Source organism: Orycteropus afer, unplaced genomic scaffold (genome assembly GCF_000298275.1).
Source record: "Orycteropus afer afer isolate SDZICR_OR568_19922 unplaced genomic scaffold, OryAfe1.0 scaffold00113, whole genome shotgun sequence".
NCBI classification, from domain to species: Eukaryota; Metazoa; Chordata; class Mammalia; order Tubulidentata; family Orycteropodidae; genus Orycteropus; species Orycteropus afer.
Genome location: NW_006921700.1, coordinates 6,479,402 through 6,495,627, shown reverse-complemented (window position 1 = coordinate 6,495,627; position 16,226 = coordinate 6,479,402). Strand labels below are relative to the sequence as shown.

The 16,226-nt window shown below is 45.8% G+C and overlaps 1 protein-coding gene across 1 annotated transcript in view; it reads right to left on the bottom strand.

Annotated features, from left to right (window-relative positions):
- ST8SIA5 (ST8 alpha-N-acetyl-neuraminide alpha-2,8-sialyltransferase 5) overlaps positions 1–16,226 on the bottom strand; it is a 104,938-nt gene that overhangs the window by 33,715 nt on the left and 54,997 nt on the right. The window contains exon 3 of the mRNA XM_042781386.1: positions 3,131–3,223. Within this exon, the coding sequence (XP_042637320.1) occupies positions 3,131–3,223 (93 nt within the window). The remainder of the gene's footprint in view (positions 1–3,130; positions 3,224–16,226) is intronic.

Here is a 16,226-nt window from a genome sequence, read left to right as displayed (position 1 = left end):
TGAATCCTGGCTATTGGAGAAACAGAATTGTATATTGGATGCTAGTTTAGAGCATACACAGCCTCCTGGAGAACACTGCCCCAACCCTTCAAGGTATTGCCACCTAGCTGGTGCCATAATTGTGTTTTCAGGAGGCCATTCCATCGTTCTATCAAGCCAGCGGCTTCAAGATGATGGGGAACATGGTAAGACCAGTGAAATCCATGAGCATAGGCCCATTGCCACACTTCATTTGCTGTGAAGTGAGTCCCTTGATCTGAAGCAATGCTGTGTAAAATACCATGACAGTGGATAAGGCATTCTGCAAGTCCACAGATGGTAGTGGCAGAAGCATTGTGTGCAGGGAAAGTGAATCCATATCCAGAATAAATATCTATTCCAGTAAGAACAAAAGGCTGTCCTTTCCATGATGGAAGTCCAATGTAATCAACCTGCCACCATGTTGCTGGTTGATCACCCCCAAGGAATGGTTCCCTATTGCAGACTCAGCATTGGTCTCTGCTGCTGGCAGATTGGGCACTCAGCAGTGGTGGTAGCCAAATCAGCTTTGGTAAGCGAGAGTTCATGTTGCTGAGACCATGCATGAGGCCATCCCTGCCACTATGGCCACTGTTCATGAACCCATTGAGCAATGACAGAAGTAGCTGGGGAAAAAGGATGGCTGGTTTCCACTGAACAAGTCATCCTATCCACCTGATTGTTAAAGTCCTCCTCTGCCAAGGTCACCTTTTGATGGGGATTCACATGAGATACAAATATCTTCACTCCTTTGGCCCAGTCAGAGAGATCTAGCTACATACCTCCTCCCCATACATCCTTGTCACCAATTTACCAATCATGCTCCTTCCAAGTTCTAGACCATCCAGCCAAGCCTTTAGCCACAGCCCATGAATCCATATATAATTGCACATCTGGCCATTTCTTTGAACAGCCATATGCACGGCTCGAAGTTCTGCCCATTGGGAGGATTTCCCTTCATCGCTGTCCTTTAAGGAAGTCCCAGAAAGGTGCTGCGATGCTGCTGCTGTCTACTTTCGGGTGGTGCCTGCATATCGCACAGAACCATCTGTAAACCAGGCACAAGTTTTCTCTTCCTCAGTCACACTTTATATTTTACCTTTTGGGGCTTGCATGGACTTTTGTTACAAGTCTAGCAGCAACAATGGGTGGTTGGGGCAGTTCCTGACAACATTCAGCAATGTCTTCCATGGCCTCTGCCTCAGGCAATGACCCAGCAGGATCAGATGGGTTAATACCATCAAACTGAGGTAGAAGGGATAATGGTTCTACAGTAATCCCTTCAGATGGGAGGGAGTCAACAGAATTTACAGGCTCCATATCCTGATCTTCCTGACAATCTGCCCATATGTCCCCATCCCAGGTTTCAGGATCCCGTTTTTTCCCAATCAATGCCCTCACTTTAACTTCAGACACCATTCTGGGTTGGTGTTGTAATTCAGCCACCCTTACAATAAGACTCTGGGTTTGATTTTCAGCAGTATCAGCTCTGTTACTAGAAGAAATAAGGCTTTCTTTCAGAGCACAACTGGAAACACTGAGGTCTTTATGAGGCACTTAAGCTGTGACTCAGCAGCCCTGAGCTCATCTCGCTCTTTCACCACTTTGTCTAGTGTTAAGTAGGACCAAGCAACCAGCTTCCTTATATTCCTCACGCTGACAAAATTGCAGAAAAGTATCAAATATGCGATCACCCAGAGCCTCACTTCCCAAAAGTACTTGATCTATTGGTGGTGCTATTTTGCATATTAATGTTGCCACCTCACGCCACGGATTAGCAGGGCCCTCTTTACTAATGGAGGCAGGATCACCAGTGCCTTTACGATTAATCAAATTTGATTTGATTAATCAAATCAATTTAGGAAGCCCATCCTTATGATTTTGTCTCCCTAGACCCCATTCCTGGTACCAAATGTGTTAGACTAGGTTCTCTAGAGAAGTAAAACCAGTAAAGAGAAAGAGAAATTTATCTTAGGAAAATGGCTCTCACACTTATAGAAGCTGGCAAGTCCCAAGTTCTTGCATCAAATGTCAAGCTGGAGGCTTTTCCTGACTCATGCAGCTGCAGGGGCTAACAAGCTCAAGGTTGACAGGCAGTATACTGTCTGTTGACTCCAACGAATAACAAATCCAAGATCTCCAGGCTGAATAGTGGATTGTTCGCTCATGGACAGTTACAGGCAGCACAACAGAATCCTTATCCACAAATGAAGAGTGTCTCTTTTCCCAGGATGTCCATAAATATACTGGAAGCAGGCCACACCCCTAGGGAAACTCCCTTTCAACGGATTGGCTGCTCAAAACATATACACTGATTCCATCATTGGACAACCCACATGACAATTGCTTAAACCACACAGAATTGTGGTCCAGCCAAGTTGACACACAGCTCCAACTATCACAGCCTTTTTTCTTAAAAGGCCCACAATCATCACTGTGTTCCTGCCCTTGAGGGCCTTCCAAGTGCCAAGTGGTTCCTGGGAAAGAGGCCTCAGATTGCTTTATCAGTACAGACCATGCAGCCAAAAAAGACCAGGTTTGAGGGTCTGTTAGAGCCTGGTGAGACCCCTGAGACTATGCCCCAGTTACCCCTCAGGTCCCGAACTGAACTCACTCCTGTGGCTTCCAGCAAAACAAGAGACAGGCACATAGGGTGAACATTTACATTAGGTAGCTATATCCTTAGAACAATCAATCGTGGGAGAACAGAGGGGGGCAGAATTTTCACAGGGAGATAGCTCAGGGGGCAGGAATGCATAGGAAAAAGGACATGGGAAAGAGTTAACTATAGGGAGGAAGTAGGAAGAGAGTTGTTACACTGTGGGGAATTGCAGTCAATGATATGAAACAAAATATATATGAACTGCTATATGGAAAATGAATATGCTCTGTTAACTTTCACTCAAATCACAATAAAATTTTTTGGGAAAAAAAAAAAGAATAGACAATGTTGCCTGTGTCCCTCCACTGTGGCCCCCATCCTATGCATCATGTACCCCACCCTGACGCCCAGCCCTGTCCCCACACACTATATGGGGACACCCTGATACTCAGCCCTGCACCCCCATGCAATTGTGCACCCCCACCCTGATGCCCAGGCAGCCACACTCACATGGACAACACCTTCACCTCCAGGATTTCGTGCCTCAGCTCCAGGCATCTCGAGGAGTTATATTCGAAAGGTCCTTTGTAAAATTCAAAGTACCTGGGAACCAATAGGGACATAGGTTACAGGCAGAAGCAGAAGCAGGGCCAGGCTTTGGGAGGAAGCCTGTGGGGCTCTTGGGGAGAAGTCTTTCCCAGTCAAACAAATACAGCACCCCAGCCCCACCCAACCTCCAGCAGATGCCCTGGGGCAAGGGAGTGTGTGTTTACAGAAGAGTGAACACATTTGAGCAAATTGTCAAATCCAGAAGCAGGTTTGGCTCCAAGTTTGTGGCTGCAAAGGCTAGGAAGGAGAGGAGGAGGTGACACGCTGTTCTTCTCTCTTCCCTGAGACCAGAAATCCGAGGCATTTCAGGGGGCCACACTGGGACTCTGGGGCGGTGTGATGTCAGGTCCCCAATCCTGCCCGTGCCTTTTTACCCTGCCTCTACCTGTCAGGAAAGCGTCATATACTAAGGGCCACAAGCACAGCTGAGATCTCTACCTATCACTTTCATTTCTTTCTCTCACATGATCCTCAGGTGAGAATGACCTTTCTTTATCCCATTTGGTGGCTGAGAAAACTGAGGTTAACCAGACGCGCTCCAAGTCACACTGTCAGGGTAGGGTAGCGTGGGGTGGGGGCTTGCAACTGATCCAACTGCAGCAGAGCCAAGCCGTTCCAGCACCAGCTGGCTGCAGGCGTGTTAACAATATAGCAGGTTGCAGTGTGGATGCTGGGCCCCTTCTGCCAGCTTTACACAGAATAATAATTACAATCTCGGCCAACATTTACTGAGGAAGCCCTTACCATGCTCCAAGTGCCAGGCCACGCTACAACATGGCTGAACCTTGAAATCCTTACGCTAAGTGAAAGAAGATAGTCATGAAGCTTACCTATTGTTATGATTCCATTTATATGCTATGTCCAGAATAAACAAATCTATAGAGGCAGAAAGTAGATTGGTCACTGCCTAGAGCTAGGGGCATGAGGGTAGATGGGGAGTGACTGCTAATGAGGACAAGGTTTATTTTTGGAATGATGAAAAGATTCTAAAAGTGATTATGGTGCAAAACTCTGTGAACATAGTAAAAACCATTGAATTATACACTTTAAGTGGGTGAATTACCCACATTATCAATAAAGCTGTTGTTTCAAAAAGTTAGAATGTGGCTATTGTTAAGGAGTGGCATAGCTGCTGAAGATTAGTGGAAAACAAGCTTTTCTAACACCCTCTACAGTGTCCTGCCCCTAAAGGGACAGGAAAGCTAAGAACTACCTTTCCCAGACTCCCTTGCAGCTAGGATTCTGGATGTGATTTAGGTTCAACTCTTGTCAGTTTGTCATCTGTGGTGGCTTCTGTGTCACTGTGAGGCTCGAAGCTATGTCACTGGCATTTCAAATACCAGCAGGGTCATCCATGGTGGAAAGGTTTTAGCAGAGCTTCCAAACCAAGACAGACTGGAAAGAATGGCAGGCCATCCACTTCTGAAAAAATTTGCCACTGAGAACCTTATGAACAACAGTGAAACACTGTCTGATATATTACTGGAAAACATTATGAACAGTAGTAAAACACTGTCCGATATAGAACCAGAAGATGAGCCCCTCAGGTTGGAAGGCACTCAAAATACAACTGGGGAAGACCTGCCTCCTCAAAGTAGAGTTGACCTTAATGACGTGGATGTAACAAAGCTTTCAGGACCTCCACTGGCTAATAGGACACCACTGAAAATGGGAAGAAGCAGCTACAAACATTCATTAATAACTGGAATGTGTAATTACTAAGTATGAATCTAGGAAAACTGGATATTGTGAAAAATGAAATGGGACACATAAAGATCAATATCCTAAGCATTAGTAAACTGAAGTGAACTAGTATTGGCCACTTTGAATCAGATAATGATGTGGTCCTCTATCCAGCGTTCTGGTTCCCTGGTGCTGCTCTGACAGGAATATACCACAAATGGGATGCCTTAACAAACAGGAGTTTATTATCTTACCGTTTGGAGGCTTTAAGTACAAGTTCAAAGTGCCAGACTCTAGGGGCTGGGTGAAAAGCCCCTCAACCTTGGACTTCAGCTCTGCCTCCTGCTCCCAGTCCACTGAAGCTAGAGGCTTTTCTTCACTCAGACAGCTATTGGCTGCTGAGACTGACAAGCCCAAGGTTGACAAGTAAAAAGGCACAGTCCTGTGTTACCAAACCATACGGCAGGTCATTAATTTAAGTCCATTAAAAGTCCCAAGGTTGGCACAGCATGGCAGGCTGCTGAACAACGACTGGCTACATGCAGGGTTCAAGCATGCCGTAAACTAGAGACTATTCCCAAAGTGCTTCTTATATATGGGAAGTGGACCACATCCCTAAAGCTTCAGCTGCTTGTGGTAGATCTCACCATGGAGTTGATTGCCAGTCTCATCATGGGGAATAAGCACCACCAGCTTCCTAGCCACTCAACCAGGCCCAGCCAAGTTGACACACAACCTTAACTACCACAGCCGGAAATAACAAACTGAAGAGGAATGGCATCAAATTCATGGTCAAAAAGAACATTTCAAGATCTATCCTGAAGTACAATGCTGTCAGTGATAGGACAATATCCATGTGCCTACTAAGGAAGATCAGATAATACTATTATTATTCAGATTTACACACCAACCACTAAAGCCAAAGATAAAGAAATTGAAGATTTTTACCAACTTCTGCAGTATCTGATATTGACCAAAATTGCAATCATGATGTATTGATAATTACTGGTGATTGGAATGCAAAAATTGGAAACAAAGAAGCAGCACTGGTAGTTGGAAAATATGGCCTCGGTACAGAAATGATGTCAGAGATCACATGATAGAATTTTGCAAGACCAATGACTTATTTATTGCAAATACAATTTTTCAACAACATAAATGGCAGCTATACACATGGACCTCAACAGATGGAATATATGGGAATCAAATCGAATACATCTGTGGAAAGAGGCCATAGAGAAGCTCAATATCATCAGTCAAAACAAGGCCAGGAACTGAGTGTGGAACAGACTATCAATTGCTCGTACGTAAGTTCAACTTGAAGCTGAAGAAAATTAAAACAACTCCATGAGAGCCAAAATACAACTTTGATTGTATCTCACTTGAATTTAGAGACCCTCTGAAGAACAGATTTGATGCAATGAACACCAATGACCAAAGACCAGATGTGTTGTGAGATGACATCCAGAAAATCATACATGAAGAAAACAAAAGGTCATTGAAAAGACAAGAAAGGAATAAAAGACCAAAATGGAATCATAAGAGACTCTGAAACTTACTCTTGAATGGAGAGTAGCTAAAGCAAATGCAAAAAATGGTGAAATAAAAGAGCAGAGCAGAAGATTTCAAAGGGCAGCTTCAGAAGACAAAGTAAAGTATTACAATAAAATGTGCAAAGACCTAGAATTAGAAAACCAAAAGGGAAAAACACACCAGGCATTTTCCTCAAGCTAAAAGAATGAAGAAAAATTCAAGCCTCTAATTGCAATATTTGCTTGCTGAAAGTGAGGATGACTTAAGGCACCTACTGATGAAGGTTGAAGAATACAGTCTGCAGTATGGATTACATCTCAACATAAAGAAAACAAAAATCCTCACAACTGCACCAATGAGCAGCATCACAATCAATGGAGAGAAGATTGAGGTTGTCAAGGAATTCATGTTGCTTGGTTCTACAATCGATGCCAACGGAAGCAGCAGTCAGGACATTAGACGACGTGTAGCACTGGGAAAGTCAACTGCGAAGGAACTGTTTCAAGTGCTGAGGAGCAAGGATATCTCATTGAGGACTAAGGTGCGCCTGACACAAGCCATGATATTTCCAATCGCCTGGTATGCATGTGAGAGCTGGACAATGAATAAGGAAGACCGAAGAAGAGTTGATGCTTTTGAGTTGTGGTGCTGGCGGAGAATGCTGAAAGTACCGTGGACTGCTACAAGAACTAACAGATCTGTCCTGGAGGAAGTGCAGCCAGAATGCTCCTTGGAAGCAAGAATGGCCAGACTTCGTCTCACCTATTTTGGTCATGTTGTAAGAAGGGACCATTCCCTGGAGAAGGATGTCATGCTTGGTAGGGTGGAGGGTTGACGAAAGAGGGGGAGGCCTTCAACGCGATGGATCGATACGGTGGCTGCGATGATGGGATCAAGTATAGCAGGGATTGTGGGACTGGCACGGGATCGGGCAGTGTTTCGTTCTGCTGTGCATGGGGTCGCTATGAGTCGGAAACGACTCGACGGCACTTAACAACAACAATTGCAATATTGAAGGATTCTGTGAGCAAAATATTGAACGATGCCTGCATCAAAAGAAAATGGAAGGAATACACAGAGTCACTGCACCAAAAAGAACGGGGTGATGTTCAACCATTTCAGGAGGAGCATATGATCAAGAATGAATGGTATTGAAGGAAGAAGTCAAAGCTGCACTGAAGGCATTGGTGAAAAACATGGCTCCAGCAAATGATGCAATACCCATTGAGATGTTTTGACAAACAATCCAACACTGGAAGCACTCACTCATCTATGCCAAGAAATCTGAAGGATAGCTACCTGGCCAACCAACTAGAAGAAATCCATATTTGTGCCCATTCCAAAGAAAGGTGATCCAGCAGAATGTAGAAATTATCAAACAAGATAATTACAAAATGATTACAGCAGTATATTAACAGGGAACTTCCAGAAATTCAAGCTGGATTCAGAAGAGGATGTGGAATGAGGGATATCATTGTTGATGACAGATGGATCTTGGCTGAAAGCAAAGAATACCAGGAAGATTTTTAATCTTCCTGGTATTCCTTGAGTTTCCACATATTCGACTGTGTGGATCATAACAAATTATGGATAACACTGCAAAGAATGGAAATTCCAGAACACTTAATTGTGCTCATGAGGAACCTGTACATAGACCAAAAGGCTGCCACGACAACAGAACAAGGGGATAATGCGTGCTTTAAAATCAGGAGGGGTGTATGTCAGGATCGTATCCTTTCTCTATACTTATTCAATCTGTATGCTGAGCAAATAATCCAAGAAGCTGGACTACATGGAGAAGAACACAGCATCAGAACTGGAGGAAGAACCATTAATAACCTGTGATATGCAGAAGACACAACCATGTTTGCTGAAAGTGAAGAGGACTTAAAGCATTTGCTGATAAAGATCAAAGACTACAGGCTTCAGTATGGATCACACCCCAACATAAAGAAAGCAAAAATCTTCACAACTGGACCAATAAGCAGCATCACAATAAATGGAGAAAAGACTGAAGCTGTCAAAGATTTCTTATGACTTGGTTCCACAATCAACACTCGTGGAAGCAGCAGTCAAGAAATCAGACAATGTAATGCACCGGGTAAATCTGCAACGAAAGACCTCTTTAAAGTGCTGAAGAGCAAAGATGTCTCTTTGAAGACTAAAATGCACCTAGCCCAAGCCATGGTGTTTTCAATCACCTCATATGCATGTGAGAGCAGGGCAGTGAATAAGGAAGACCGCAGAAGCACTGATGCATTTGAATTGTGGTGTTGGCAAAGAATACTGAAAATGCCACGGACTGCCAGAGGAACGACCAAATCTGTCCTAGAAGAAGTGCAGCCAGAATGCTCCTTAGAAGTGAGAATGGCCTCACCTACTTTGGTCATGTTGTCAGAAGGGGCCTGTCCCTGGAGAAGGATATCATGCTTTGTAAAGTAGTAGTAGTAGTTGTTGTTGTTGTTGTTGTTGGATATCATGCTTTGTAAAGTAGTAGTAGTAGTTGTTGTTGTTGTTGTTGTTGGATATCATGCTTTGTAAAGTAGTAGTAGTAGTAGTTGTTGTTGTTGTTGTTGTTGTTGTTAGAGGGCCAGCAAAAAAGGGGAAGACCCTCAACAAGATGGACTGACACCGTGGCTGCAACGATGGGCTCACGTACAGCAAGGATATGAGGATGGCACTGACCAGGCAGGTGTTCAGTTCTACTGCACAGTCTCTAGGAGCTGGAGCCAACTCAGTGGCCCCTAACAACAAAAACAATCAGAAGCATTTGCATGAGATGTGACTATGTTCCGTGCGAAGAGTGACAGTGCACAAGGTATTGTTTTGCTGCTACAGAATGTGGCAAGGGTGACATGACTCTCGCAGGCGACTGGGGTGACAGTGGTGGCAGCAGCTTCCTAATTCTATCAGAGGCAGCAACTTTCAGGGTAGCCCCATTTCACAGTGCAATCTTAGGAGGTAATTCCTGGAAACTCAGCTGGAGCCTTCAGTCTTCCCCACAATTCTGTAAACTAACTGAGCCTTTAATAAACCCCTTTCTGCACTAATTAGCAAAACTGGACTCTTATCTGTGACTATGAACCTGGCCCCATGCAAGAGGTCAGCCTGGGGCCACAAATGAAGTCCACGACCTTGGTTCTTACTCACATAGTTTCCCAGGCATACAGCATTAAGTGAAGTTTGTGTCCTATCACAAGATGATTGTCCCCAACAACATCCCTAAATCCTTTTAGAATCCACTGGGTCTGCTGAAGCCATGATTCCAGGCTGCTGCTAAGAAAAGCTCCAGATTCCAAGGATGCAGAGATCATGAGGAGGCGTTTATCCTAGAGTTCTCAGATATGCCTCTAAATCCACTCTGTGACTTTAGGTAAATCACTTCCCCTCTCTGGGCCTCACTTTTTTCCTCCTCAAAACAAGTTATTTGATTAGGGACCCTGAGTTTCTGTTAAAAGTAATGGAAAAAACAATGGAAATGGAGAGTATTAAGGGTTTCACAACATGGGAACATAATTAATGTCACTGAATTGTGGACATAAAGATGGCTGAAATGGCAAATGTTTTGTTATATACATATTGTACCATAATAATTTAAAAAATAATAATAATAATCAAGTTGTTGGAAGTAGGTGATTTCTAAAAGTCCATGAAGTATTAACATATGCTTTGAAGGTTACTCAGTACTTATGCCTCACTCACAAAGCTAGAACAAAACAGTCCACAACAAACAGGAGGAAAATAACTCTAAAGAAGTTAAAATCAAGCAGCACCTCCCCTCAGATCCCAGCCCCTATGTTTGCCGCACAAAGCTGGCCCTGATTGGTCTCTCTGGGTCTCCACTTGGTCCCCCCATGAAGACTGCATTATAGTGCTGTGTGTTGGCAGCTAGTAGGTGGCGAAGCTGTTGGGACTGGGTTCACAGCCCTTCTCTGCATCTAATTAACCATATTAGTAGCCCTGTCACTTTTCGGAGGCTTAATTTCCTCCTTTCTGAAATCAGGATAAAAGAGGCAGCACACATGTGACGGGGTTGAGTAAGATACTGATGAGAATTTCAGAGGACACACTAGCACAGCACCTGGCACACAGGAAGACACCCAGAAACGTTCATTCCCTCTCCCCACCTTCTCCCATCACTAAAGGGCACGAGCCCCAGTGGAGGTTACCAGGAGGCCCAGAGAGTCAGAGACTTTCTCACGGACCCTCGGCAGAGGTGAGTCAGAGGTGACTAAGTCAGGAAGTTTCTCCACCCACTAGACCAGTTTGCATCCTCCATCTGCTATTAGTAAGCCTCTCCCCTATCACCCTGCAGATAAAGGCCATGATAAGTTCTGCTTAGACATAGGGATATCCTTGATCACCCCATCTCTGCTGCAGACTCCATTTGGTACCTCAACCAAGTCATTAAAACTGTTTCATATGTGGATCTGAACTCTGAGTTTTCCCATCTGCCACTCCTCGGAAGGAAGATTAGGTAATCTACTTCCATAATGATGTTGTTGTTGTTGTCATGTGCCTTCGAGTCGAGCCCAACTCATAGCGACCCCTCCTTGGGTTTCCGAGGCAGTATCACTAAGGAAGTAGGATTGCCCAACCTTCCTTCCAAGGAGTCCCAAGGAGGGGTCGCTATGAGTTGGGATCGACTCCACGGCAGTGAGTTTGCCTTGGTTTTCGGTTACACCGCTCCAGCTTGTGGAATCCCTGGGTGGCACAAACAATGAAGTACTTGACTACTAACCAAAAGGCTGGCAGTTCAAATCCACCAGAGGCACCTCAGAAGAAAGGTTGGTAATTTGCTATTGAAAGGCACAGCCTTGAAAGCCCTATGGGGCAGTCCTACTCTGCACTCATGGGGTCACCATAAGTCAGAATCAACTCAACAGTAACTGGTTTTTGTTGTGGGTTTTTTTTTTTTTTTTTTGCCCCCATCTCAGTCTCTAAAGATGGTTGACTTGAGGAAATAAAATTAAGAGGAACACAGCCACAATGAGCCACCCCTAGACTCTGCTTCTGACAAGACACCCAAGGACTGCATTCTGGAGTGAGCCATGGCAATCCCTCTTGGCTCTGGATACAGGGTATCATGCAGACGTCAAAAATGATGTCTCCATGTTTCGTATGTAGTGACATGGGCAGATGCTCACATGAAGATGTTGGGTAAAAGGTGCATGTTACAAAACTACATGATATCCAGAAAGAATTATTATAATAGGTGAATACAGGGGCCTGGGAAGAAGTGTAACAAAATACTAATAGTGAGTTTCTTTGAGTGATAAAGGAGCTCTGGTGATGCAATGCCTAAGGCATCTGACTGCTAACCAGAAGATTGGCGGTTCAAACCCACCAGCTGCTCTACGGAAGGAAGATGGAGCAATCTACTTCCATAAAGATTTACCACCTTGGAAACCCAATGGGGGACGCTATGAGTCAGAATCTACTTGATGGCAGTAAGTTTGGTTTTTTTGGGTTTTTTTTGAGTGATGGGATGATAAGCGATATTTAAAATAATATCCTGTGTTTTTTGTAAGTTTACTGGGATGGGGATATGACTCTTATCATTGGAAGTGGCTAATAAACACCCTTTTCTTTTAAGTCATGACCTCTCTCCAAATATTCCAAGCTTCCCCTTAACCTGCTAGACGTGTGAGAGAAGCAATTTCTCTGACCTTCTTAAACTCTAGAAGCCTCTAAGGTGAGTTACTCACTGTCTCGCCTTTCAGTTCTAGAAAGACTATCTCCCCCCAGCTCTAAGGGGAGGGGACGCTGGCATCACACTCAGACAGCTCACTGATATAAATAGGCCCAGCTGGTCACGTCAGGAGCCCAGCTCCTCTCAAATGCCATTGGGCATCCAGCAGCCAAGTTGGATATAGGCATCAGGCTACACTCATCCTGCCCCCGTCCTCTCTCCACCTCACCCCCCCCTTTTCTGCATGCTCAGGGCAGGCTCTGGCTGCCCTAGTCAGCAGGTGCTAGGCCCCACTAAATGAGAAGACAAAAAGGTGACAATGATGGCCCTGAGTTTTCATTCCCCTCCTCCACCCAGATCTGGGCTCTAGCTTTGCAGGCTGAAGAGGCCTCATTTCAGCTTGTCCCGTGTCAGGCCTGCAGAAAGCCTGGCTTCATAATTCCTAGCGGCCATTCCTCACAGAGCCTGCCCCACAGAGGGCTCCCTGTAGGCCTGGTCCCCTCAGCAGAGCTTCTCCAGGGCCATGGAATCTTCTCTGGAGCCATAGTACTCTGGGCCCAAAGACCACTGGCTTGTACAAGATGAGGCTCATGCATTTGGCTGTCTATCTTAACCCCTATTGCTGCCCCCAGCTGCTAGGAGCTGCTGCTGGTGTTCAAGGGACCAGAAGCCCAGGAAGGTATCACATAAGAGCACCCCTCTTACACCTCCACCAGCCCTGGGAGTGCAGGGAGCTGCCCTGGCTCAGCAAGCTAGACCCCAGGCTTCTGTCAAGCCTGGTACAGACTCTCAGAGAACCCCAAGACCTGATACTCATGCCATGCTGGGTAGGAACACCAAGAGTTCGCAGGGCACCTCTGTGCAAATTAGGACAAAGCACATTTTCCTCCAGGTGAATTAAACCACATGCCAGGCACATGGCTTGTCAAGTGACAACAAGCCGGACTTCAGCCAGAGCTGCCTCCTTGGCTGGATGTCTTTGTTCACTACCCACCCTACACAATGGGATGTGGCAGCCCTGATACTAGATCCTTTAGCTTTGTCTCATTTAACCCTCACAAGAACCCCATGAGGCTAGCAGGTATTATTTCCCCCATTTTATACCCGAGACTCAGGCTGCAAGAGGTAAAGTAATTTGCCCAACAGCAGGCAGCCACCCAAAGGTGGTGTTCATTTTAGCTGTGAAGTCAGTCCTCATCTCATCCATGCACAATGAGATTGGACCAATGTGTCCACACAGACGTCATTGGCTGATTTTCAGAAATAGATTTCCAGGCCTTTCTTCCTAGTCTCTCTTGGTATAGATGCCTCACTGAAACCTGCTCAATATCACAGCAACACGCAAGCCTCCAGTGACAGACAAGTGGTGGCTATCAATGAAGTGCACTGGATGGGAATCAAACCCAGGTCTCCCACATAGAAGGTGAGAATTTATCACTGAACCATCAATGCCTCAGTAAATGGTAGCACTTGAAAGCAGACCACAGACTTTCAAGAGCCCAGAACCCACGCTTTCAATCATTTCAGCACAGTCCCTCTCCCTGACTGTGCAAGTCAGGTTCTCTGAGGATTTTCTCAGTAAGCACCCTCCCCACCCTCCATCTCCCAAGGGCAACAGCCCCTCAGTGAGCTTGGTGCTATTCCTAGAGCCAGAACAGCTGCCGCCTCAAGATATCACACCACACATCACAGCAAATGCACAGAAATCAGAGCCTAAAAATTGCAGGCTGACAATTCAAAGGGACTGAAGTGCCCTCCCAAAGAGGTACAGAGTGAGAGCCGAGAAGGGCGCTGCAGGTAACAACTGCAGGTCACAGCTGCCAGGACAGACCTGGCTCAGAGGCCCCGGGGCTGCCATGCCTGCTCTGTGGTCTGGCAGGTCACTGGCCCCCCTGGGCCATGGTTTCCTCACTGGTCTACAGGAATCACCAGAGATGTTTTGGATATCAGAATGGAAAGCTAAAAAGCCTGGTGTTCTAAATGCAACCCTTGCTGCCTCCATGGTTAATCTGTCCAAGTGTGGACCTCACTCCAAGCCTGGAGTGTCATTCCTGAGGTGGGAGGGGGCCAGTGTCAGGAGCAGAGCCTGACACTGAGATTCACTTCTCCTTCCCCCAACCAGCATTCTGTGGGGCCCTGATCCAGTGTCTAGCACGTTCTCTGTGAGGGCACATACATGATGGCCTTCTTTTCTGGACCAGGGCAGGAAGCCCTGCAAAACCCTCCTTTGCAAATTTCAGCTAAACATCCTGGCCTGCCTCAGTGTGTCTAAGGCTGCAAGGTTAGTCTTCTACACTCACTGTTGAAATTGCTCCCAGTGGCTTTCAGCTACCATCCATCCCCCCAGGTGCCCATGCCAAGAACTGCATCCTAGTTGCCTCTCTCCCCAAATCTAGCCACTCCTACTTCCTCAATAGCCCTCCTCTTCACCCCAGAGCCAAGGGCATGAGTAGGTCCTCTTCTCTCACCTGGGTTGGCCTCTCTGTCCGGAATATTCTTCCTCACTGGGTCTCGCTCCTGCCAAGTCAGCCTCAGTGCCAGCTTCCTCTGGCAGCCTCTGACTCTCCCTCCTTGTGGCTGGGCACACCTCCAGCCCAGCCCCCGTTACACTGACTTACCTGTGACTCTTCCATTGCCCATGTCTAATCCTCAGTGGGTGGAGAGGAATTTTTCTCTTTCACTCATCAAAGGGTTACTGATCATCTACTATGTGCCAGGTACTGTCTTAGGTACAGACAGAGTGACAAGTCAAGACAGAATTCCCACCCGCATGAAGGGACACAAATAAAATATTTACTGACGTTAGAGCCAGGTAGTGATGAGCGCTATAAAAAGGTAAAGCAGGATAGGGAATCAGAGGGTGCCTAGAAGGGGGTGGGAGGTGGAGGAAGGCCTCCCTCAAAAGGGGACCAAACAAAAAATACCACCAGTGAGTGCCTTTGAAGAACAGAAATTTATTTCCTGAGGTTTTTTATTTTTTTTTAATTTTTATTATGATTTGGGTGAGTTACAGAGAAAATTCATTTTCCATACAACAGCTGATGTGCATTTTGTTTCATGACATTAGCTGCAGTGCCCCACAATGTAACAGCCCTCCCCCCACCTCCTCCCTGTAGTTACCTCTTCCCTGTGTCCTTCCCTCCCATGCACTCATGCCTTCCCCCACCCCCAGCTATCTCCCTGTATAAACACTGCCCTTCTGTTCTCCCATGATTGATGCTCCAAGGAGTGTATCTACCTAATGTAAATGTTCACCCCATATGCCTATCTATTTTTTGACTGGAAGCCACAGGAGTGAGTTCAGTTCCAGACCTGAAGGGTAACTAGAGGTCCTCGTCTCAGGGTCTCATCAGGCTCTATCAGACCAGCAAACCTGGCCTTTTTTTTTTTCTTTTTGTGATTTTGAGTTTTGTTCCACACCGTTCTCCCACCCTATCCAGGATCTTCTGCAGGCATCCCCCTCCAGTGGTTGATAGTGGTAACTGGGTACCATCTAATTCTTCTGGTCTCATGGTCATATAGGCCAAGGATTACATGGTCTGCTAGTCCCTTGGACTAATTGTTTCCATGTGTCTTTGCTTTTCTTCATTCTTCTTTGCTCTGGATGGAGAGAGACTCATGTATTTCCTCACAGTTCTTGAGGCTAGGAGTCTGAATTCAGCTTCTAGTCATTGCTGGCAATCTTTGGTGTTCCCAGACTTGTGGATTCATCCATCTCCACCTTCACATAGCATCTTCCTCTGCATGTATCTGGGTCAGTTTTGCTCTTTTTATAAGACACCACTCAGGAGGGATCAGGTTTAGGACCCACCCTATGCCAATATGGCCTCATTAACATAACAAAAGAAAAGTCTTAGTTTCAAATAGTGTCACATTCACAGGAGCAGGGGCTAGGATTTGAGCGCATGTTTTTAGAGGGACATAATTCAACTCATAACTGAGACCTGAATAGAGGGAGTCACATGCCTATGCAGACAAGCAGAAGAACTTTCCCAAGAGAGGACAGCAAGTCAATGCAAAGGCTCTGAGGAGAGAAAGAGCTAATGAGCTGGAGGGGCAGCAAGCTGACCAAGGTGGGTGAACAGAGCA